This window comes from Macrotis lagotis, chromosome 3 (genome assembly GCF_037893015.1).
Source record: "Macrotis lagotis isolate mMagLag1 chromosome 3, bilby.v1.9.chrom.fasta, whole genome shotgun sequence".
NCBI classification, from domain to species: Eukaryota; Metazoa; Chordata; class Mammalia; order Peramelemorphia; family Peramelidae; genus Macrotis; species Macrotis lagotis.
This window is the reverse complement of record NC_133660.1, coordinates 9,242,361-9,267,276: the sequence shown is the minus strand read 5'-3', so window position 1 is coordinate 9,267,276 and position 24,916 is coordinate 9,242,361. Positions and strand designations below refer to the sequence as shown.

The 24,916-nt window shown below is 39.6% G+C and overlaps 1 protein-coding gene across 1 annotated transcript in view; it reads right to left on the bottom strand.

Moving 5' to 3' along the window:
* The window catches only part of MTTP (microsomal triglyceride transfer protein), a 61,659-nt gene that overhangs the window by 21,593 nt on the left and 15,150 nt on the right, over nt 1-24,916 (bottom strand). The window contains exons 4-11 of the mRNA XM_074228098.1: nt 20,016-20,123; nt 17,811-17,927; nt 17,302-17,441; nt 16,462-16,612; nt 12,405-12,562; nt 7,498-7,666; nt 2,529-2,636; nt 457-669 (exon numbers count right to left, since the gene is read on the bottom strand). Of these exons, the coding sequence (XP_074084199.1) occupies nt 457-669; nt 2,529-2,636; nt 7,498-7,666; nt 12,405-12,562; nt 16,462-16,612; nt 17,302-17,441; nt 17,811-17,927; nt 20,016-20,123 (1,164 nt within the window). The remainder of the gene's footprint in view (nt 1-456; nt 670-2,528; nt 2,637-7,497; nt 7,667-12,404; nt 12,563-16,461; nt 16,613-17,301; nt 17,442-17,810; nt 17,928-20,015; nt 20,124-24,916) is intronic.

Below are 24,916 nucleotides of genomic sequence, written 5' to 3'. Positions count from 1 at the left end.
AAAGGGCCTGCCATGTGCCAGGCATTATGCTGGAAGTTGGTGATATGAGGACAAAAAGGAAATTGTGCTCTCAAGAACTCCTATTCTACTCAGGGAAACAATACGTACAGAAATAAAAGTAGATAAAATAAATGCTACCTAATAAAAGTACTCGAGGAAGTCCCAAGCAGCGGCGATATCAGGAAAGTACAAGGTGACATCAGCTCTGAAGGAAGGGCAGAGTGAAAAATGTAGGCACACCAGGCAAGGGGCCCCAGTGTATCTCTGTGAAGGCGATGGGAAGGGAGATGTGCAGAAGAGAGGAGAGTCTGACTGGACCTCAGCCTGGCAAGGTGGGCGAGAGCTCCCTTGTGACAGAGCAGTTGGTCTCTGATCCCCAGTGTGATGGGGAGCCATTGGAGTTGACCAGTTAATAATGGCTTTTGGGAATTTTGGGAACCCTCCGGCAAATCTTACCTCATTAGTGATGAACGAGCTGTCATATCTCTGAAGTGTTGTTGCAGCCAGGTGGCTGATGGGCCCGTCATCAGACTCCACAAATTTCAGCAGCAAGGGGATGGCATCGGGAAGAAGAGCATTCTTCAGAGCTAACAAATACATCTTAATGTCTTCCTTTTTGTCTGCTTTTTCAAGGCCTCCCATGATCAGCTTCTTGGCTTCAGCCACTGCCTAAAGAGAAGAGTGTGGACAAGACTTTAGCTTTAGCTGACAGAGAGGAAAAGCATATCTTTCATTTTTTTTTAGGGTTTTTTTTTGCAAGGCAAACGGGGTTAAGTGGCTTGCCCAAGGTCACACAGCTAGGTGATTATTAAGTGTCTGAGGCTGGATTTGAACTCAGGTCCTCCTGACTCCAGGGCCGGTGCTCTATCCACTGTGCCACCTAGCCTCCCCAAAAAGCATATGTTTTCATAAACTCATATCTGCACAGTTTTGTTTGATGTTGATCAGCTGGCCTTTCTCCTTTCCTATCATCCTCAGAAGGGAGCTGCCTGTGTCTGCCTGTGTTTTCTTAAAAGAACACAGAGATTTGAGTGGCACAGTATATTGAGCACCGGCCCTGGAGTCAGGAGGACCTGAGTTCAAATCCAGCCTCAGACACAAGCCACTTAACCCCATTGTCTTGCAAACAAACAAACAAACAAACAAACAAAAAGAACACAGAGATTAGAATTAAAAAGTTCTCATCATAAAAAAAAATAGAGGAGAAGGGAAGACAGCATCTTGTTTGTTTGCTCTCAAGGGATGGGGGATCTCATAAAAGAGGGCAGAGACCATTTTAGAATATATAAAATTTAAAAAACTTTCATATGAACAACACTGATGTGGCAAGGATAAGAAGCACTGGCAATTGGGGTGGGGGGGAGTCTTCTTATTATTAGTAAACACCTAATATCCCATACATAGGGAACTAACCCAAACTTGTAAGTCCAAGAGCTATTCCCAATGTGTCATGAAAATCAGAAAAATTAAAATTAAAATAACATTGAGGTTTCACTTCACACCCAGCAAATTGCCAAAGATGAAAAAAACCCAAGATAGAAACAGGTAATATTGGAAGACTGTGAAAAGATGAATCATTCTAAATATTTTGGAACAATTTGTAATTATGTGAAAATGGCACTGTCTCTACACCTTGATCCCACAACATGGCTGAATATCCTAAGGAGGACAAAGAGTAAGGAAAAAGAATCCCAAATGTAATTAAATATTCATAGCATACTTTTCTGTATTAGAAAAAAAAAATTTAAGGGTGAGTCTCCAACAGCTGGGTAATAGTAAACAAACTGTGGCATATAAATAAAATGGAATATTATTAAAACTAAATTAAAAATGAATATGAAGAATTCAGATAACTATAGAAATACTTATATGAACTGATTTATAGTCAAATAAACAAGAGCAAGAAAAAAAGATGCCCAATGACAAAAATGTAAACAAAAGCCCAAGCACCAAATAAGTGTCCTGACTAAAGTTGGCTCTTAAGAAGAGAAGAGGAAATGAACCTCTCTCCTTTTGTTGAACCAGTGGTCATGGTGGAGAGACAAGGCTTTCAGGCATACTCAATGTGTCATTTAGCTTTGTCTAGGGGTTTTCCTTTTTTTAAAATAAGAGGCTCATAGGATAGACATGTATATGTGGGGCGGGGGAGGGGATGCACTGAATTCAGAAATGGTTATGATTTAAAAACAAGAGGAATCAGTAAAACTTTAATTTTTAAAAAGTGAATATGCAGAAAGTTGACAAATTTCTCAAGCAAATCATTTTATCAAGTGAAATCAAAATGCATATCTCAAAGATGCCTTTAACTTATAAATAATTAAGAGTAACTAAAAAAGATTTCCATTGTGAAAGAAAAATTGACAGTGGGTTGCCTTCTGCCCTCAGGGATTCTCTTGAACCTTTTCTATATTCAAGACTAACACTATACTTAAGGCCCTAAAGATCTAGGTGACATCGCCTAGCCCTCAATCTAAAAGAACCACTAGCTGGATGATTGAAAAGAAAGCAGCAAAATGACTGTCACTTACTGGGGCTTTGCAGGCTTCATTCTGGCACAGTTTCCTGATGAGCGCGCCAGTGATGATGATGACCGTTTCTCTGATGTCATTGCTTCCAATGGGGCCCTTGAATGTCTTCTGTTAGCCAAATGGAAATAGATGTTACTGATACATTTAAATTTTTCTGCAGTACATCAGTAGGCAGAGAAATATATATTCTACTGTCTGAATCAAATGTTTTTTATTGTTTCTAAATACTGGTGTTAGCATCGGGATACATTTTCCAGAGCCATAACTAGGATCTGGCAGCTGGTGCTTTGCTCCAGGGTCACAAAGTCCGGAAATCACTTTTGCTAGATAGCCTTGACTTTCCTTCAGGAGATGGAAATAGCTGAGATTAGAACCCAGTAAGAAAAAATTGGTGAAAATACAATAATACCAGATGATGTGTATTTTTCTCTCTAGGGTGGCTCACCCAGATGGGCTTCTTCTTGACCCATCACTTCCCTATTCCCCTCCCACAGTAATGAAAGTCCTCAGGTCTTGGTCTCTTCTAAAGGACTAGAGTCCCCTACAGAGGGCCTTATGCAACCAGGTACAAGTTATCTCCCCAAGGTCTCTCTGTCTCCCCAACCTAATCTGTTTTAAAAAGTTATTTGGGGGCATATTTTTGTTGATACATGGAAGAACACATTTTGAAGCCTTGCCCTGGGCACAGAAATTGCTAGTTGTGGCCCTGAAATTTATTTTATACCTTGACTTGCTGAGAGATATGAGATAAAATGACCAATATGGCAGCACCATTTCCACTGAGTGGACTTTACTGAATTAAATCTATATCTTCTCCTTAATTATGCCTTTTATGATGGTCAGTGAAGGAATATGATAATGTCTGAAGAACTGAAAATGAATGGTGATCAAGGGCACTGTTAATTGCAAAAAAGGAATTAGGAAGGAGAAGAATAAAAGACATTATCACAAATGTGTGAATGATTCAGTAAATGAGCTGGCTGTGTGGTAGGAGCAAGAGATAATCCTGGGGGTCTCTGCTGAAAGCAGGGAAGGCCCTAAACTCGCCCCACCCCATGGCACATTAGTGGGTCTTCTTGGAACAGTCTAGGAGGAGAATCTGTGCAGGGTGGACATCGTTGGAGGTAACTCCTGAACTGATGAAGTCACAAATCCATTTTAGTATTTGGCTGTGGTTAAAACTGGATGTTTGAGTCCACACTAGATTATTTTCAATCTGCTTTTTTTTTTATTTTAGGGTTTTTTTTTGTAAGGCAAATGGGGCTAAGTGGCTTGCCCAAGGCCACACAGCTAGGTAATTATTAAGTGTTTGAGACCAGATTTGAACCCAGGCACTCCTGACTCCAGGGCCAGTGCTTTATCCACTGCACCACCTAGCTGCCCCTCAATCTGCTTTAAAAGAGGGGTTTGAAACACCTAGTTGGAGCAGTAGATAGCATGCTGCACCTGGACTCAGAAAGAGTTGGGGTCAAATCTGGCCTCAGACACAGACCTTGGACAAGTCATTTAACTTCTTTTTGCCTTGAGGATAATAATAGACTACCTTCCTGGGTTGTGCTCATGTGAGGATCAACTGAGATAATATTTTTTTTTAAGTACCTGTGCAGTAGGAGCTATAATGCTAATTATTATTATCATTAATTATTACCATGAAGTCTGTGGATTTCAATTTTTCTTGATAATTGTATTTTGATAATTAGTTTCCTGTGTAATCCTATATATTTTCTTCTCTGCATGCAAAAACATTGTTCTGAGAAGGGATCCTTGAACCAATTCCTCTCAAATTCCCCCTCTCTCTACAAACTCTTCCTTGCCCATTCTTCTTCTCCTTCCTTTACCTCTCCCTGTATATCCCTCCTTCACAACTTTCCTTTCTTCTTCTGAAATCATCCCAACCAAATGATATCACACCCAGGCCCTCTGTCTAATGAGATTCCCTATAAAAGCCCTACAACTGATGGCATTCTAAGAGGTAATAGAAGAATGTAAACAGTCTAATCTTGTCTAGTCCTTTAGGATTTCTCTCTCATATTTACTTTTTTTTTATTCTTTTTTTTTATGTTTTTGCGAGGCAAATGGGGTTAAGTGGCTTGCCCAAGGCCATACAGCTAGGTAATTATTAAGTGTCTGAGACCAGATTTGAACTCAGGTCCTCCTGACTCCAGGGTCATGCTCTATCCACTGCACCACCTAGCCGCCCCCTATCCTTTTCTTGAGTCTTATGTCTGAATGTTATATTTTTTACAACTCTGGCTTTTTCATCAAGAATACTTAAAAGTCCTCTACTTCATTGAATATCACTTCTCTCCCTCCCCCAGCATGATTAAATTCAGTTTTGCTGGGTAGGTTATCCTGGCTATAATCCTAAATCCTTTGCCTCTTAGAACATACATACCAAAGTCCTCTTTTTCTTTATTTTGGTGGCTGCTGATCTTTTGTGACCCTGTCAGTGGTTCTATAGCACTTGAATTTTTTTTTTCTTGCTACTTCTAGTATTTTCTCTTTGACTTGGGGGCTCTGGATTTTGGCTATTATTCCTCAAAGTGTTTATATCTTAAGGTTTTTCTTTTAAGAGACAACTGGTAGATTCTTTTGATGTCTTCATTATCTTCAGGTTCTAAGATATATGAGCAACTTTCCTTTATAATTTCTTGAAATATAATGTTTATGGGCAGCTAAGTTGTACAGTGGATAGCACACCAGCCCTGGAGTCAGGAGGACCTGAGTTTAGCTTCAACCTTTGATACTTTTCTAGTTGTACAAGTCATTTAGCTTTAACTGACTGAGAAAGGGGGGGAAAGAGAGAGAGAGAGAGAGAGAGAGAGAGAGAGAGAGAGAGAGAGAGAGAGAGAGAGAGAGAGAGAGAGAGAGAGGAGAGAGAAGGAAGGAAGGAAGGAAGGAAGGAAGGAAGGGAAGGAAGGAAGGAAGGAAGGAAGGAAGGAAGGAAGGAAGGAAGAAGGAAGGAAAATAATGTCTAGACTCTTTTTTTTGGTCATAGCTTTCAGGTAGTTCAGTAATTCTTAAATGATCTTTCTTCAATCTATTTTCCAAGTCAATTGTTTTGGAATATTTCACATTTTCTCCTTCCTTTCAGTCTTTTAACTTTGTTTTATTTTTTTCTTGCTGTCCCATAAAGTTATTAGTTTCCTTTTAGACAATTATAATTTTAAAATTTTTCAATCTTTTAAAGTAAAGTTTTGTGCCTCTTGGTAAAATTCTAAATTTTAAGGAGCTATTTTTTCAGGGTTGTGAGGTCTTTTTAGTGACAAACCTCACTCTCTGAGTTCAGGTCAGCACCTTCTCTGCAATTTATGTCTTAGAGATTTGCCCCAGAGGGGTTCTAACAGGTTTAATGCTTATATCACTTTTACAAAGCTATTAATTCTCTTTTCATGATTTTATTGCATAGATATTATTTACCTCCCCCCCCCATTTCCCCTTATAATTTTATCTTAGTTTTTTAGGTTTTTGCAAGGCAGTGGGGTTAAGTGGCTTGCCCAAGGCCACACAGCTAGGTAATTGTTAAGTGTTTGAGGTCTTATTTGAACTCAGGTACTCCTGACTCCAGGGCCAGTGCTCTATCCACTGCGCCACCTATCTGCCCTTAATTTTGTTTTTAAATTAATTTTTGCTCCTTTAAAAAACTCTTCTAAGGATTCTTTTTGGGCTTATCATCAATTTGCACTTTTCTTTGAAGATATTTTTAAATCATTGTCTTCTGTGTTTTGTGTCTTTACTTTCTCTGTCATTATAGCAGCTATTTATGGGTCAGGTTCTTTTTCAATTATTCATTCTTCTAGCCTCGTCCAAGCTTTATGTTCATGTTGGGCTCTGCTTCCTTCTGGAGAAATGTCTGGCCTGAGTTTTTATCTTTTTGTGTCCTTCTGCTACTTTCACAGCTTATCTGGAGGTCTGAAAATTTCTGATGCTTCTAAGGGGGTACAATCTGGGGAGAGATTTGTTTACTGACCTCTTGATATGAGCTCTGTAAGCCCCTATTCCAGTTGGAATCTGTTGGATTGTGTGTGGCTGAGTTTCAGTAGAATACTTCCACGGGAAATTCTATAGGTTCCAAGACAATGGGCGTCTTGGTTTCCTGACATAGTTATTCCATGCAGGCTTATGTGCAAGGCTAAAAGGCAGAAGTGAATCTCTAATCTGCTCGTGGGCTCGGTGTCACACAGCTAAGACTTCAGAATCTTGGTCCTTGCCCCGTACACAGCTAGGACCTCACACTTTCCCGCTCTGCCTGGTGATCTAGACCTGGGTAACTGATGATAAAACTACCGGCTGGCACCCCCTGCTCCTGTTTGCAGGATTAGCTTTGGGGAGCCCTTCCTGCTCTGGTGCTTCTGTCTAGGGTTCGGTCTAAGCCCCAACAAATCCCTGGGCAGTAGGATGCTACCTACCTTTGCCTCTGCTGTCAACCTGTGTCTGCAGACCTCTTGGTCTGTTTTCCTAAACTGCCCTAGGCTGGGTAGATGACATACTATGATTTATTTTTCCTAGGCTGTTGTAGAGAAGATATGTTAGGTGAGTTGGGCAAAAATGTTGACTCTCAGTGGGCCCTCCCAACTCCACCTCCAGAGGCAGATATCAGATCTGGGTCTTCTCCTCATTAAACCTGTTAGAACCCCTCTGGGGAAAATCTCTAAGACATAAGTTGCAGAGAAGGTGCTGACCTGAACTCACAGAGGGAGGTTTGCCACTAAAAAGACCTCGATAACCCTGAAATCATAGATCCAGTCCCTAACCTTATGAAACAGTCCAGGAAATTTTAATAAAAAGTTATGTTAGAGAAAATAAACAATCAGAGCAATGATTACATCAAGTCACATAATTTTACAGTAATTCAGGTCTAATTTCATCCCTCAATACTTGTATCAATCCTTTGATTGCATTAAGTGAACTGTCCCCCACCCTGTCCCTTTGACACTCCTACAATTTCCCACTGTCCTCTTGTACTTACAAGCAAAGCTTTCAGGAGCTCCTCATTGGGGTGGGAGGCGAAACCACAGGCATAAAGAAATCTCTCTTGGAGAATAATATCTTTTTCACTTTTGAAATTCAAAAACTCTAGTACGGCTTCCAAAGCATCCGGGGTCTGAGCAGATGTCACAGCATCCACCAGTTGAGGTCTGAAAGAGAAAACCGCTCACTGCATTTGTAGCCGCAGAGCCTAGCCCAGTGCCCGGCTGCCCCAGAGGAGCCGAAGGACACCAAATAAATGATTACAGTCATGAATAGCGATCTTCTCAACTTGAAACACTCAAGAAAGTGTTTACAAGTTCAGCCACACAGAGACTTTACATTTTTAGCTTTCCAGAGAAATAAAAGATGCCAGGAAGAAAAAAGAAGCTAATTTTCACTCTTTTCTGCCAACACTTAGATATACTCTTTGATATAAAAATTTAGTGATAGCCTTAATTCTATCAATTGATTATCTGCTTCACGGATTAGTCACAGCAAATTTCTTAATCCCAGGACATTTCTTACACGAGCTCTCTTTCCTTTCCTCCTTTTTCTGAATACTGACCCTAATGCATCTTTGGAAGAATGCAAACTAATATTAATATTAACTGAAGCTTAAATAATTAGAAAAGTAAATCAAATGGGAAAAAAATCATTAATGATTCCAGTTCTAGAAAAATGTATTAAAATCAAGATGAGGAAGTTGGGTGGTATAATTATAACTCCTGACTTGGAGGCAGGAAGACAGTATTTGAATCTGGTCAGTCCATTATTATTTTAAACCTTTTTTACCTCAGTTTCCTCTTTTGTAAAATGGGAATATTACTAACACTGATCTAACAGGGTCAATGTGAAGAACAAAATAGAAAAAGTGTTTTGTGAACCTTAAAATGCATTATAAATACAAGAAACCCATGTAAAGTACTTTGCCAACCTTAGAGCTCTATGTAAATGTTGGCCTTATTATCATTATTAAGGATTATCTACACTCCCATAATCCACCGTTACAAATGCACTGAACACTGATGACTGAAAGCTGATACCCTCATCCTTGCTCATTGCATTTTCAAAATACCAAGTGTCCATGCCTCAGATTCCTAAATATTGAACCAATTCTGTACATATGGAAGTAGAAAGATGAAGAAAAAGTGCCTATGATTCAGTGGGATTTAGTATTCACTTTCTAATTGACTATTTGATGATGATGATTAAATCCTATGTATATATTCCAGGCCTGAGCAGAGTGTATGGCCCACAGTAGATTCTTAATAAAGGCTTGTTGACTTGGCTCCAGTGTAGTGAGGACCTAGGATACGAATGTCACTTGGTTTGGGCTGTAAGGTCTAGAGATAAAAATTTCTCCAGTGTGTAGTCTAGGGAAAAATCTCTGAATAAGTTAAATATACTTAATACTAATCTCTCTATCAAGAAACATTCTCATAATGTATTCTTGATATATGCACATGTAAATGTATGTTTGTAGAATGCCAAATATATACAAAAAGCTTTAATGTTTTCTTTTTGGCAAGGCAAATGGGGTTAAGTGGCTTGCCCAAGGCCACATGCCTAGGTAGTTATTAAGTGTCTGAGTCTGGATTTGAACTCAGGTACTCCTGACTCCAGGGCAGGTGCTCTATCCACTGTGCCACCTAACTTCCCCAAAGCTTTAATTTTTTCAAAGTGCTTTCATATACAGTGATTACTCACAAGATTCTGGGTAGGAAGAGTGGGCAGGGACAATAATCCCCCTTTCTCACAAAGAGTTAAGTGATTTGGTCACAGTAACAGAAATAGTAAGGGACAGAGCCATGATGCTTCTTAGTTTAATCTGCATAATTACAATTTTCTCCAACATTTCTTAAATTTAGACAATCAATAAAATAAATCAGATCCTGTTGTTTGTCAATTTTCAAAACTGGACAGTGAGTTCTGCTGGTCCCTGAGCAGAGCCAAAGTCAGCACCAAGGATGCCTACCTTTCCCTCAGCAGATGCAGCTGGGGCATGCACCCATGCACAACTGCAGCACACTGTTGAACCATCTCCCTCTAGACTAGAACAGAAGGAGGACAAAAACTGCTGCTTAGCACAGGGCCTGGCCCATGATGGGCACCTATTTGACTGACCGCTGAATCAATACAAACATACATCATTGCTTAGCCAAGTTTGCAGAGTATCTTATAACAATCCTACGAGGTAGGTGGGCCAAGTTGCATTGCTATCATTATATATGGGGAAACTGGGGGTCAAAGACATTAAGGAACGTTAAGGTCATCTAGTTCTAAAATAGGGGTAGGATTTGAATTCAGATCTAGTGAGGCAGAAGGGAGCTAGGTCTAGGATGAAGTCTTTACATTAAGTTTCTAAAAGATGTAGGTTTCTTTTTCTTTACTGGTATGAAGACATCTAGGTTTATCATTGTATTTGAAAGTTCCATTATTCAATAAAATCCAGAATTTACTATTTTTGGAGATATAATTTGCCCTTTATATCTGATTTCTTTTGCAAATAAATACTTAATTCATGTCCATACACAATGTTTCCTTTAGCATATCAGAAGGAAAATAGATTCAAACTAGTAAATAATCATTTAAAGAACAGACTTTCCTTCCAAACAGCAGATCCTTCTATAATAAAGCTCAAATACTTTAAAGATTTCAAAGGAAATCCAATGCTTTAGATATACAGCAGCCATATCTTTGCAGCCACTGACTCCATCTGTGGGGTGTGAGGGAAAGAGGCCCAATGCCAGCTCTACTCTTTACTAAGCACCAGCTGTGTGTGATTTGGGGCTTTGTCTTCCTCACCTCTAAATTGGGGGGGGGGGGTTAGATCTGATGACCTCCCAGCTGCCTTCTAGGAGCTATAATTTTTCTATATTCTTCCATCTGTAAGTCTATGAACACAGCTGGTTCATATTTTCTCCATGCTAATGGACAAATCTAATATCATGCATAGACTGATCAGGTTTGGGTAATGCATGGTCTGCTGATTTGGGTTGAATAGCTACAGGTTGCATCTATGCACAAATGAATTAGACAATTCAGGCCCAACGAAGATAAGTGATTTTAGTTGACACAGGGAACAAGTAGATGAGGAAGGAGAAAGAAAAGGGAATAAGCATTTATTCAGGACTTATTGGAAAATGATCTAAGGAAGGAAATGTCAAACCAAAATCTTTGCCAAGAAAAGTTCCAAAGGAGTCACAAGGAGTCAGACTTGGTTCAAATGACTAAATGACAACAAAAGTCTCTATTCTGCAGCAGCCCCTGTGCTAAGGGCTTTTACAAATGTTAACTCATTTGATCCGCAGAACACCCCTGGGGGGGGGGGGGCAAGGATGTTATTATCACCATTTTAAGTTGAGGAAGCAGGCAGACCAAAGCGGAGGGACTGGCCCAGGGCCTCAGCTGGGGAGGGTCTGAGGCTGGGGCTGACTCCAGGTTCCACACCCCCTTTCCTGGGACACTTGCTGCCGCTTAGGCTCTGAGAGTTGTCTGAAGGCAGTAAGAGGCAAATTGGTTTACAAGGGGTCCCAAAGCCAGGGTGGGGCTGAGCGGGGACTCGAGGGATTCCGAGCTCAGGGGTCTGTCCACAACACAGGTCGCCTCTCTTGAATCTCACTTCTCTTCAGAAATAGTCAGCTAATTGTGGGAGACGTTTTGGTAGGAATAATCAGGGTACTTAACCAAGCTCTTCATTTCACCTTGAATATGTGGGGTGGGGGTGAGGAGGGGGGTTGAACAGGGCAATGGGAGAGGCTGCATCAGTGCAGTCTGACTGCTACTCCCGTTTCTCCCTGCCTTGGAAGATCTCCTACTTTCTTCCAGGCTCAGCTCCTTCTTCAGGGCTGAGGGGGCTTTCCAGGGTTCGTGGCCCATCTCCTTTGGCCTCCCCCACCCCAGGCCGTCCCTGCAGCCCTTGGGGCCCTCCTCCCCCCAGGGGAGTTCCTCCAGGACTCTATTCTAAGGAAAGGCCGAGCATCCTCTCCGAGCTCTGCTTCTGACCCCAGCACTCTCGATTTTTTCACCATGACCTCCCAAGGGGACTGCTCCCTCCCTGCCTCCCCAAAGTTTCTTTTAATGTTTCATCTTTCCCCATTAGAATAACAAGTTCCTTGGAAAAGGACTGTTCCATTTCTCTTTGTGTCAACTGTACGTACTAGAACATTGTCAATACTTAATAAATTCTTTTTTGATTGGCCCTTTCATTTGTGTCTTAAATTAAATTACGTTTCTCAACTGAAGGTTCCTTCCCCGCCCCCCACGATTGGAATCTTGTAAAATATAGTTTATTTAAGCTAAATAGAGCTTATTTAATAGTCAACATATCAGTACTACCCAAAAAGTGCGGAGCCAGCTCTCTCCTGGCTATCAATCAATCAATTAAGCAGACTAGGCACTGGACCAGGCCTTTTGCTTGCTTCCTTGTGTACAAGGACAGGACCAGTTTCTGTCTCAGTTGTTGAAGACTCAAGCGTTCACTGCTATCAACATGATTAATATGGACCTATGTTTAGCATGGTTATAGATGCAGAGCTTTCCATGGGGGGGGTGGGGAGAAGGGAGGGAGGAAGAAAAATGTAAAGTGAAAAAAAGATTGTTGAAAACTACTGTTACTTGTTGTTGGAAAAAGAAAGAAAGAAATAGGGGAAAAAGATTTCATTGCTATAAAGCACAATTACTATGAAATTTTTTTCAGGTTCAAGTGATTCTAGGTTTTTACCTTGTGGCATAAGGTCATGATAAAAGTGTCCAATAGAACAAAACAGTCAAATCCATTAGCCTCGCTCTCAATCCAGTTCTCTGTTTAACAATCATCAAGGTAAAAAAAAAAAAACCAAAACCATTTGTCCCAGTTTCATGTTGACCTTAGAAAAGCCCCCTATGATGGCTCCAGAGACTTACAGAATTTCCTTTTTTTCACTTTTGAGAATCTGAAGCAGCTCCTCTTTCTTGGCTTTCCTGAAGTGCTGGATAAGATCTAAGAAGCCTTTGACGGAGTCAGTTTTGGCCAGGTTGTCAGGCTGCATTTGCTTTCTTGTGGTCTGCCAGAACTCAGAGAGCTGAAAAACAGGACCGCCAGTTCAGACCCAATACCTTCAGCGTGATGTCGCAGCCTCAGGATCATTGATAAAGGGCTTATAATTTTCCCTAGAATAAAGTCTCTTTTATAAATTTCAAATAACATAAGCCAATATGTTAGCAAAATCTCCATCCCCCACAACACCCTTTTGTTATTGTCCCGTTATGCTGACCACATACATCACTGCAATGTTTTATCCCTTTATTAGTTTACAGAAACGACCGAACTCAAGCAGAATTACTGAGCCTAACAGACCTAAACTAGTAGTGACTCATGTAGAGGTCACCTTGTTTTATAGTTTAAAAATAAGGCCAGGCTCTGCCAATAAGTAGGAAAAAAAGGGAAAGCTATATTCATCCCTAGATGATTCAGGAAGTATAAAATCCAAAATACTTTTCTTTTTCCTCAGTTAACTTAATATTTTCCACAAATGTCTCTAGTCACTTCACTAGAGACTTGCTGTTTTTAAAGTTTGGGATAGAGAGTGGGAGAAGTATATGTACTCTTCATTTATTATGAATTCTCTTTTTTTTCATTTCTGATTTAGCTAAATTGATTTTCTATTTTTTTCTTAAAATAAGATTAGCTGATGTTTTGTCTATTTTGTTAATTTTTTAAAAAAACTAGCTCTGAGTTTTATTCATTGATTCAATTGATTTCAATCTCTTTTGATTTTTTCAGAACAGCTATTTTTTTGCTTGTCTAATTCACTGATCTATTCTAAAAGGATATAGATTTTTCTCCTAAATGTAGTTTGACTATCATTAAATTTTTTAAATTGTATCTTTAATGTCATTTTCTTTGATGAAATTACCTTTTATTTCAGTGACTTGTTTGTAAAAGTAGGTCATAGCCTGTATCAATCACAAATAGACTTTAGAACAAGTGCTAAAATGTCTTTGGTTGCACAAGCATCACAACTAGATGGGCCAAAGAAATTTGGACAGGACCCATGGGACCCACACTGAAAATTGTGTAGTAGTTGAGAAGGAATGGGATTCCAGAAACTGAGATGTGTTCTAGCTGAGACTCCTAACAAGAACCTTCCTGGCAGGGAAGAAAAGGTCTAGTCAAAGTTATCTCTCCTTTGCCCACTTTGGTGGAGGAGGATCTTGTCTTCCCATAGTATCTAGGCACCGTGAGCCCAGGAGATTAGCCGAATGGCCTGGCAATGTCTCCATCACCAGGAGCCACAATCAGCCTGGGCTTCGACTGTACTAGATCCCACTAAGAGACCACACCCCACCTGAGGGGAAGTTGTTGAGAAACTCATGAAAGGGAGAAGAAGATGCACCCTTTTATAACAGGTGCAATCTAAGTCTTAAGCCCATTTTCTCTTGAATTTTTTATGTACTGGAGGAAAAGTTTGTTATAAATGTTTTATACCAGCTGATCTCATTGAACCATCTTAGTATATACTTCTTTCTTAAAACTATTTACTAAATGAATTTTCAATTTATAATCTGGGCAGTGAGAGAGCCTGAATCAATGACATCATTAAATTAACCCAGGGATTATCCCTAGACCTCTACAATGACCCAATGAAGTTATGGTGACCCAACTCATCTGGGAGTTGGGATAAGGATGCCTCAGAGTTTATTGGAGCTACCTGTTTTTTTAACCTCTAGGTTTGAATCTTTTCAAATGTATTGATTATAATTTTTATTGTGTTGTGGTCAATAAAGAATTATATAACATTTCTGCTTTTCAGCAGTTCTTTATAAAATTTTTGTGTTCTAGCACAAGACTGACCTTTTTTAATGGTGATTTGGCAAGTTCCTGTAAATACAACAATTTTCTAAGAGCGGCAGATCTCAACTCTGAAATGAGAATTCTCATGCCCCCAAGGGTTTTCCATACTATGAATCAGACACCATAATTTTGAATTCAGTGCCTTAATTCTAATTCTTTACAAATAGGAAATCAAAATGTTCCATATTGTCCTTTAAGACTTCTAGCAAACAAAAATCCTTGCTTTAATTTCTGTCCTACAAATAGTGTTAATTATCGAGGTTCTTCCATAACATAGTTGTAACTGCTTTTAGTTAAAATATAGAATCTATGGTGAAAAGCACAATAATAGCTATATGAGAGTTTGAACAGTTAGAACTGGATTAGAAAAGGTTAAAAGTTAAATTGTCTTTGTTTTTGGAATACAGCAACTCAGGTCAATCTACAGGGTTGGAAAGCATGGCTTGATTCTGACCTTTATTATATTCTCAGGTTCTGTTCTATAAGACAGCCCTTAGCTTCTGAATTTTAGCTTGAGTATATTGGGTGTCCCTATTGAGATTCAAACCAAATAATCTTTAGTCTTTACAACCCAGGGATGGTTTATTATTTTTCTTAGTTTTTTAGGGTTTTTTGCAAGGCAATGGGGTTAAGTGGCTTGCCCAAGGCCACACAGCTAGGTAATGATTAAGTGTCTGAGGCCAGATTTGAACTCAGCTACTCCTGACTCCAGGGTCAGTGTTCTATCCACTGTGCCACCTAGCCACCCCTCAGGGATGGTTTATTATTCTCCACAAACCTAGGGAATACATCCAAGAGCTTCTAGAATAGACTTAGTAAAAATACAAGTTTTTGGTCATAGTCTCTATACACTCTACCTTAGTGATTTCATCATCCATAATTGGTTTAATTATTATCTCTGTGAAGAATGATCTCCAATATGAATATCCAGTTCCCATCTTTCTCCTGAATTCTAGTCCTAGATTACTTGCTGGAAATCTCCACCTGGAGGACCTGTAGGCAGCACATTCTAGTTTGTCCCAAACCCATTCCTTTTCCAAACTCCCTTATTTTGGCCCGGGAGTCACCCTGAACTGCTTCTTCTTCCTCACCCCTCACATCCAACCAGGTGACAGGTCTCATACCATCCTCCACAGCATCTTTCTCACCTATCCACTTCTTTCACAAGTTTATCCTCACTCAGCATTCAGGACCCTCACCCAGAACTTAGATTACTCTAATACTCTCCTAACTGACCTCAAGAACCGCCAAGCTGATATTCCTGAAATGTATTTGTGATCAGGTCCCATATCATGGCTTAGCAATATTCAATGCCAACTCCCACCCCTGTTATTTCTCAGAGAAACCCCTCAGCCTGAAATTTAAAGACTCCATCATCTGGTTTCCATTTCATGAATCCCCTTATTTCCCATCATAGACAAACTGGCTTACTAGCTAGTCTATCTCCTACCTATGAGACTTTGCAAATCTGGGATACATTCTGTGCTCACCTCCCTAACTTCCCTCAAAAAAACAACTGATTATTACTTTAAAAGAGTAGAGTGTGGCTACCTTTTTTCATGGGGCATTTCCTGATCTTTTCAGTTTTTAGCACTTTCTCTCTTATGAAATTATTGTGTGTATAGTTTATATATTTTAGTGGATAGAATGCTATTTTCAGAGCCTGGAAGATCTAAGTTCAAATCTCACCTCTATGTGATCCTGGACAAGTTGTCAGTGGTCTGGGCAACTCCCTAAAAGAGGGGTTCTTAACATTCTTGATGTAGTGAACAATCTGATAAAACTTATGGACCCCTTCTCAGAACAATGTTTTTAAATGCATAATATAAATTACATAGGATTACAAAGAAAATTATATAGGCATAAATATGTAATTTTCTTCCCATCCATGAACCCTGGGTTAAGAATCTCTGCTTCCATACTGATAACCAACAACTCTCTATACCATGACAGATCTAGAGTCTGACCTGAGCCCATCCACTGTACATGGTCTGCTTCCCCCCTGTCCCCAGCTGAATGTAAGTTCCCCGAGGAGAGACTTTTTCGGCATCATGTCAGACATTCAACAGATGCTGAATAAATGTTGAGAGTTAATGGAAGCTGAAGGAAATTGCTAGGAAAACTTACAGCAGGACAGCGCTTGCACTGGCTCTCGAAGTGCTGCCCAACCAGGGGCATGGATGCATAATTTGAATCCACAGCCTTCACTACAGCAGCGACCTTTTTTCCAGCCATCAGCCCTGGGCCTGCTGCTGTCGTCTTCAGCTCCAGTTTCTGCCTGTAGAACAACCAAGGGAAAAGGCCTCATGGTCAACATTCACATCTGAACAAGGTCAAATAATGCGAGGGAAGTGTCATCTGCTCTCCTCTATGATCCAGTGTCATGGGAACTGCTCTTCAGCCCAAACAATCTAAAAATCAAACTAACAAGTATAAATAGAGGTTCAAGATATTGTAAATAATGTAGACCAAAGAGTGGAAGTATCTGACATGTTTCCTTTGCAAATAATTTCTTATCCTCTTTCTCCTTCCTTTCTTCCTTCCTTTCTAACTGTACCTGTGATTTCCTAGAATTAGGAAATTTCCAGGGGAGAAGCTTTCTCAACCAGAGTAGCACCAACTCTGCCAAGAAGGAAGCACCCATCACTTCAAGATTAAAGGATGTATACAATGTCACATGATCAGTGGGTCAGAGGAAAGATCTGAACCCAGGCCCTGGTAATTCCAAGACCATCTCTCAGCCAGGTCAGGCTTCTTCTTCTAGAATCATTCATTGTGTTTTTTCAGCATAAGACACTCCCTCACAATTAAAAAACAGAAAAGTACAAGTATTTTTTTAGCTTTTGCTTTTAAAACTTATGCCAATCAGAGAAATGAACTGAAGAGAACAACATATTTAAGTTTTTCTTAAAATTAGGGAGCAGCAAAGAAAAATGTAAATTCCAAATATTTATTTCTTTATCTTACCGAGATGCTATTTTGCCTGTAGTCAATCTCTGGAAATTGAGACCAAAAGCAAAGGTCTCTTCTGCCAGGACTGCTGTGACAAAACTGTCTTCTATCTTATAAGTAGTCATAGATACTGCTTTGGAACTGATCCCTAAAACCTGTGGGGATGTGGAGAGAAAAGAGAGAAAAAGCACTTCGTAAAAAAAACAAACAAATAAGAAGATTCAGTTATTTATTTCTAGATCAAGTTAAGGGGAAAAAATCACCATCCATTTGGCTTACATGGCAGGCATATCTGCAGTGGAATTTCTACTGCATAAAGACTCTCAATATAGTTCCACCATTTATTATCTATCTTTTCTTTTCATACTTATTCTGTCAAGTCAACATCAAATGAGATGATATTTGTAAAGTGCTTGGTAGAGTACCTGCCACATAGGATTTGCTCAATAAATGCTGGTTCCTTCCCCATTTCTTCCCAAAGCATAGCTTTCTAGATATTTTGAAGTTAGAGAACTGACTCATACCTTGTTCTGGGTGGTGAATCCAGGCCTTTCAATTTTGCAGGTATCCAAGGCCTTAATTTTGGTCACTTTATCTTGATGGGCCTGATAGGTCACTTTGCAATTCCCAGAAATGTCCACCTAAATGTTTTAAAAAGAGGAAACTTCATTTGGAATGAATTTATTTATGACTTGATTCTAAGAGAAGGTCACCCTGACTTACAACCATACAATCACATTTTTCTCTAAGTCAGCTGGAATGAGAGGAGGAAATCCAAGTGTGCATTTCTTCTAGCATGTGGTGATTTTTTTCATGCTTTTTGGTTGATTCTTGACATACCCCACAAGAAATTCAGGAATAACAAAATGTATTCCCATTTCTTGATACCTGGCAATAACAGGACACAGGAAAATGTGCGAGACTTTGCCTTCATGTCAACTCCTGAGAGCTGAGGCTGCTATAGGTTTGGAAGTACAAGCCTGAAGGGCTCTGCCACTAGATTCCAATGATGGTTCCAGAGCTTTTTGTATTTATTTGAATATATCTGGGCTCTCTCTCCATTCTAAACAGGTTGGACTATCTCTCTTGGCCTGGGTCTGAACCCCTTGTATAGGGTTTCATAATAGTCCTCTTTCCATGAATATTTCTTTTCTAGGCAATGGATCTATCTGAATGCTCAAACAAATTACAAAAAGCAAAACAGATTAGAAACTAGAATCCAACAAACTGTTGTTTAATAGAGACACTCTTGAGACAGAAGGACATACTTTTTAAGTTAAAAAGGCAGGTGTAACAATTATGATCTCTGACAAAACCAAAGCAGAGCCAAATTTAATTAAAGAGATGATTAGGGAAATTACATAATATAGACAATGAAATAATATACAATTTTATACCAGTATCTCAGATAAAGGCCTCATTTCTCAAATATTTAGGAAACAGAGTCAAATTTATAAAAATAAGCTCCATTTCTCAATAAATGGTCAAAGTATATAAACAGAAGAAAGTAAAATTATCTATAATCATATGAAAAATGCTCTAAATCACTAATAATTAGAAAAATGCAAATTAAAAATCCCTGAAGTACTATATCACATCTATCAGAAATGATAAATACTGGAGGGGATAAGAGAAAATAGGCACTAATAAATGGTGATAGAGTAGCAAACTTGTCCAACCATTCCAGAGAGCAATTTGTAACTATGCCCAAAATACTATAAAACTGTAAATACCCTTTGATCCAGTAATAGCTTTACTAGGTCTGTACTCCAAAGAGATCAATAAAAATAAAAAAGCAAAAGAGCTAAATGTATATATAAATATTTATAAAAGATCTTTTTTGGGTTGGCAAAGAAATGGAAATTTAGGAGATGCTCATCAATTGGGGAGTGACTGAAAAAAGGATAGAGATGAGTGCTATTATACTATAAGAAATGATCAGGGGAATGGCTTCAGAAAATCATGGGAAGGCCTATATAAACTGATTCAAAGTGAAGTGAGCAACAATAGGAAGTCATTGTATACAGTAACAGCAATGTTATAATGATGATCAACTATTAACGACTTAGCTGTTCTGAAAGGACTCATAATGACAAAATGGTAACTTCCTCTGAGTGTAAATTGAAGTATAATTTTTTACTTTCTTAATTTTTCCTTCCCTTTTTGGTGACAGTGCTGATATGGAAATATGCTTTGCATGATACCATATTACTTGCCTTTTCAGTGGGAGTGTGGGAGGGGAGAAAATTTGGAACTCAAATTTAAAAAAAAATTCAGAATAAATAATAACTTTAAAAATAAAATAAAAGACTTTAAACTCTGGTCAGTGCAATGACTAACCAAAATTCCTGAGAATTAATGGATTTAAGACACAGAATGAGACATACAGTTTTGTATTTATTATGAGTTTTGGGGTTTTTTGTTTTTTGGATGTGAAGGGGTAGGGAGTTTTTTCTTTGAAAATAAAACAGGGCAGTTAGGTGGTGCAGTGGATAGAGCACTGGCCCTGGAATCAGGAGGATATGAGTTCAAATCCTGCCTCAGATACTTAATAGTTGCCTAGCTGTGTGACCTTGAGCAAGTCACTTAAACCTACAGCCTTAAATTTAAAAAATAAAAAAGGAATTTGGTAGAAAATAAAGCTAATTAAATAATAATCTAGGGCACCAGCTTCATTCTTTCTTTTGCTGAATGAGATCTATTTCATGATATCCTTCTATTGTACATACCTCATTGGCGGTTCCAGAGGTTAACTGCAGCTGAAACAGGCTGGCCAGTCCTTTCTTGAGATTCTGTACAGCCACTGGTTCACTTAGAAATGAGTAGTAGTCTGTAACCTGGGATAATAGAAATAATCCAAAAGAAAGACAAATTATCCATCAAAGCTCACCAAATTAATGGCAAAAAGAACCAGATTCTTCCCCTTAATATCTTTAACTTTTTGGTGAAGAGGAGCTGCTCTTCATTCTACAGAAAACTTAAGATCAGAAGGATGATGGGAAAGGGAAATGCAGAAAGCAAAGTCCCTCTTAGAGAGAGGACAAGAACGCTTTCTCAGTTACAAACCCTAACATGTTCAAAGTGGCCAGCTAGAGATCAGTCTTTGAGACCAGCGGGTGATCCCAATCTATTGCTTGTTGACCTCGACTAATACCACCGCACTAAATGAAGAAGCTCCAGGGAAGCTCAAAACCCCTGGGTCAACCTGTCAAATGGCAACAGCCGGAAGCTCCTTTTCCTCTGGCAGAGCATCTGAATCTGAACTCAGCATCAATCCCCCAGGAATGCCTCCCCCTCACTCCCCACAACTAGCATGCATCAATACCATTTCCCTGGTCCAGGCCCCCTTCCTGCAATGACTGAACTGGCTGGACCCCAATGAGAACCTTATAAAAACCTACAAGATTTTATTAGTCTTGGAGCTCCATTCCTTTGAGAAATTCCACAGTGGGTCCCATGCTACTTAGGGCAGCAGTAGACCTGTGTCTTCCTCTCTGACTGCCCTTTATCCAAAGTGTATACACCCTTAGACTGTCATGTTGTGAGCTCCAAAGTTCTTGCGAGGTACAAGCAAATGAGCCTTTATTCATAATAAAAACCACCTAATTTTATTTGATGGTATTCATACAGACCTTCACTCTTCCTCATCCCTCTCTCCCTAATGTAAACTGTGGCTTCACAAAGTGAAGGGGAAAGTTGAGCAATTATTCCCAGATACAACTAATAGAAGTCATTCCTAACTTTGCCAGGGGAGTATAGAACCTTTTCCCCTACCCATGCAGGTATGCAGGTGATTGCCTCAAGCTTCTGCTTCTCTTTACCTAGGTATACCCAAGCTTAGTAACAAATTTACTTATAAAATGGACATTTAAACGGTCACCTGTCCTAATTCCTGAAATGGCTGAACCCACCCATGTCAGGCTAGCATTCACCCCATGGTAAAGGGAATTGGAACAGTGACCTCAGTGTCTGAAAACACACGATCTCATATTCTCAAACAAATCACCGGCTATCTAACAACCCCAAAGATGAGTTTCTAATGCGCTATATCATAAACCAGGTCTTTCTCCATTTTTCGACAGCATGCCTGGCATGTAGTCACACTTCCTGAGCCAAGGCTAGGTGAGGATAATTTCCAGGAGTCAAGCGAATCGCAGGTCTGCATGCCCCTGCGTGAGGAAACAGACCATGACTGACTTCTCACATGATGGAATGCAGATTACGACTGCAGATTACGACTGCACATGGGATCGCCGGCCTGGCTGACTTCCTAGAAGTTTCAAAGGGCTAGTGTTGGAATCTGGTAGGAAAATCTCCTGGTGTATCTTCATCATAGAACACAACCTGCCAACCTACACAACCTGCTTAGATTTTTAATTGTAACATGGCTCTCTAATTCAACTTTTAGATAACAAACGTTTACTGACTTTAGATGGTCCTTAGATTCTGACGGCCCTAGAGAGTATTGAAGACACCCAACATATTTCCAAGGTAGCAATGGTGTCAGTGTTACTAGTTATTCTCAGAAGCCTATAGGCCTAGATCTTAGGCCAAATCTTAAACCTTCAGGTTATTATCAGGGGGTCCAGAATGGTCCTAGAACTCCTTCTGACTTGAATCAACTCTAGCACACACCTGTTTTATACAAAGGGTGTCTTAAAAGTCTTTAATAGTTTAAAACTGCCCTAAAAATTTTGGGATTCTATGTACCTACATGTCCTTAAAGATATATGCATGCATGTAGGTAGTCATATATATCTATGCATGCATACATATATACTTATTTATGCCTCTTCCTATAAAATGTCACATATGAAATGTAAAAGACTTTTATTTGGTTTTTGTATTCTCAGTGTCTCGTATGGGAACTGGCAGACAGCAGGTGCTTAATAAATGCTTATTCACTGATTGACTTAAGTTATGTATAACTTTGTATGCATGCTTTTTATATCCACTGGAAGATTTGAGATTTGATTCTTATCTAGGTGATTTCAGAAAACACAATCGAATGGTGACTCTCAAACAGGATAATGATGGAGAAGCTTTTGGAGCTGGGCTTAAAATCCTAATCAGGGCACACTGTGTTGGGTTACTGGATGGAGGGCTTAGCAACCCTTCACCTCCCTAAGTTTTAGATTCTTCTTCTAAAGAATACTGGACCAAACTAGATGGCCTTGAAGGTAGTTTTCAGCTCTAAATCAAAACTCCTAGGTTTGAGATGCAATCTTAAGGGAGACTTTCTTTCCATTCTTCATATCAACTTCTCACAGTGAGACGGGCAAGGTTTGGGAGACCTGAGGCAGCCTGGATTTTCCTTGTCTAGGGTAGACATACGGGAACACAGATTTAGAACTGAAGATCTTAGGTGATATTTGTCCAACTCCCACACTTTGTAGATTAGGAAATTGAGGTGGAGGGCTTGTTCTGAGAACAGTAGCAGAAATATGGATCTGAAATATGGATGAGCCCACAGTCCTATCCTGCAGCTACCTGGTAGCAGGCTGCATCACCATAGCAGGATGAAGGCCACAGTGTCACAACAGGTGAGATGGCAGCATGAAAGCTTAGAATGGTCCTCTGAAGGTACTCCCTGGGTCCTTGGCCCATCAGGGGCACTTTGTTACTGACTTGTAAATAGGGAGAGGGGCAGTGGGTGTTCACAGATGGAAAGAGGGACTGAAAGAAAGCTTTCAGACTATAATCTGATAGGAAATTAGATGCTATTAAACTTAGTGGGAATTATCTCTAGGCTTTCCCCAGGAAAACCATGCTTCTGCTTGAATTCTCTGAGCTTATAGCGAATTTTAAGAGAATAAAAACCAAGTCCCTATTACTGAGAAACTTTTTCAGGCTAATAAAAAGACTCAAAAGAAGAGAAGTGATCTAGCAAACATGAATCAGATCTTCCATCCATTTGAATGGAGGAGGGAAGGAGTGGTGAAGTGAAAGAAAAAGGGGAAGTTTTTCAAGCAAGAGGCAAAAACATCTGTCAGGAAGAAGAACTCGAAATTTGAAAGTAAATTCCCAATACATTGTCATATTTAAATGATGATTCAGCATGGCATAATGGATAGAGAGCTAAACTCTGACACACACTAGTTCTGCCATGCTGGGCAAATCATTAATGTCCTTCAGTCTTCTATTAGTAGCGTCAACTCAAATGGATCCTTACAGGCTGCACATTGCCTTATAAAACCACAGTTTAATGTGATCTATGTTGTATTTTATTTTATTAATTTGAAAACATTTAAATATATATATATATATATATATATATATATATATATATATATTTCTTAAAATTTTCCTGATACATGTTAGATAAGTTGCCCAGGCTGAGAATTTGATACCTCTGCTTTAGGCAACTCTCCAAGAGGAGAGACAATATGCAGCATTGATGAAGGTAATGTCCTCATCTGGAGTTCGCTGTCCTAGAGAAATCACAGGTACTATTTCTCTTCACAAGCTCACCCCCACCTCCTTCACTGCTTCCCCACAAAATCCCAATGGTATAGAGCTAACATAATATGGCATACAAAAGAAGCAACAAAAAAAATTGATGAGCTTCTGTGACTCCCTCTTCCCTCCAGCATCAGATGGTTTTGAAAGATCTTTGTTATCTTCCCAGCCTCCTCAGACCTTCCCACCACCACCACCCCAGCTCCATGCACCCCTGTGATCTAGCAATGCTGAACTTCATTCTGCTCATCTCACAAGATTTTCCATCTCCCACTCTGGATATTTTCACTGACTGTTCCCCCATCCCTGGAATATTCTCTCATCTCATCTCTGTCTTCTGATTTCCCAATTAAATTTACACCTTTTGAAAGAAGTCTTTCCTGATCCCCCTTAATTCTGATGCCTTCCCTCTAAGATTATCTCTCATTTACCCTGTCTGTAGCTTATCTGTACATAGTTCTTTGCCTGTTGTTCTCACTATTTCACTGAGAACATCTGGAGGGCAGAGCCTGTCCTTGGTCTTTCTTTGTATCCACAGTGTCTTGTACCACTTAATAAATAATTGTTGATTTGACTAACTGACACTTTAAAGTGCTCTAAGGGAGCCAGTGCAGGTACCAGATTGTGCTGAGAATTTTAAAAAACATATATTGCCAGCAGGAGAGGGAATTTTAAAACAAAATGAACTAACAACTCCATCTGACTTCACCAGAGGCAGAAGGCAAAATGAAATAGTCAATTTCCAGGGTGAAATCTTTGGCTCAAGATGAAAAACCAGTCCTTATTTAATGGATTTGATCATCTGAGATCCCAAACTGGAAAATGTCACTTCACAATCAAATCAGTTTTGAGGCATGGTATAACCAAAGTTTTATTTCCACTTGGTCATGCTTCCCTCAGGGAAAGAGGGAACAGACCATGAACCCACGTTGTCCTGGAAGCCCAGTCCTGCAGTGATGAACTGAGATTGTCACATGCCCAGTTGCTGAGGGAGCTCTGAAGCAGGCATGGGGAGTTTTCAACTCTTTTGACAAACCTCTGAGGTGCTGGGCAATACCTTCATATTCACATTAGAACGAGATGCCCAAGCAAGTATTCTTGAGGATGCTGACATGGCTAAAATTTATACCAGGCTTCAACATCACATTTCCCCTATAATCATTGCATTAGA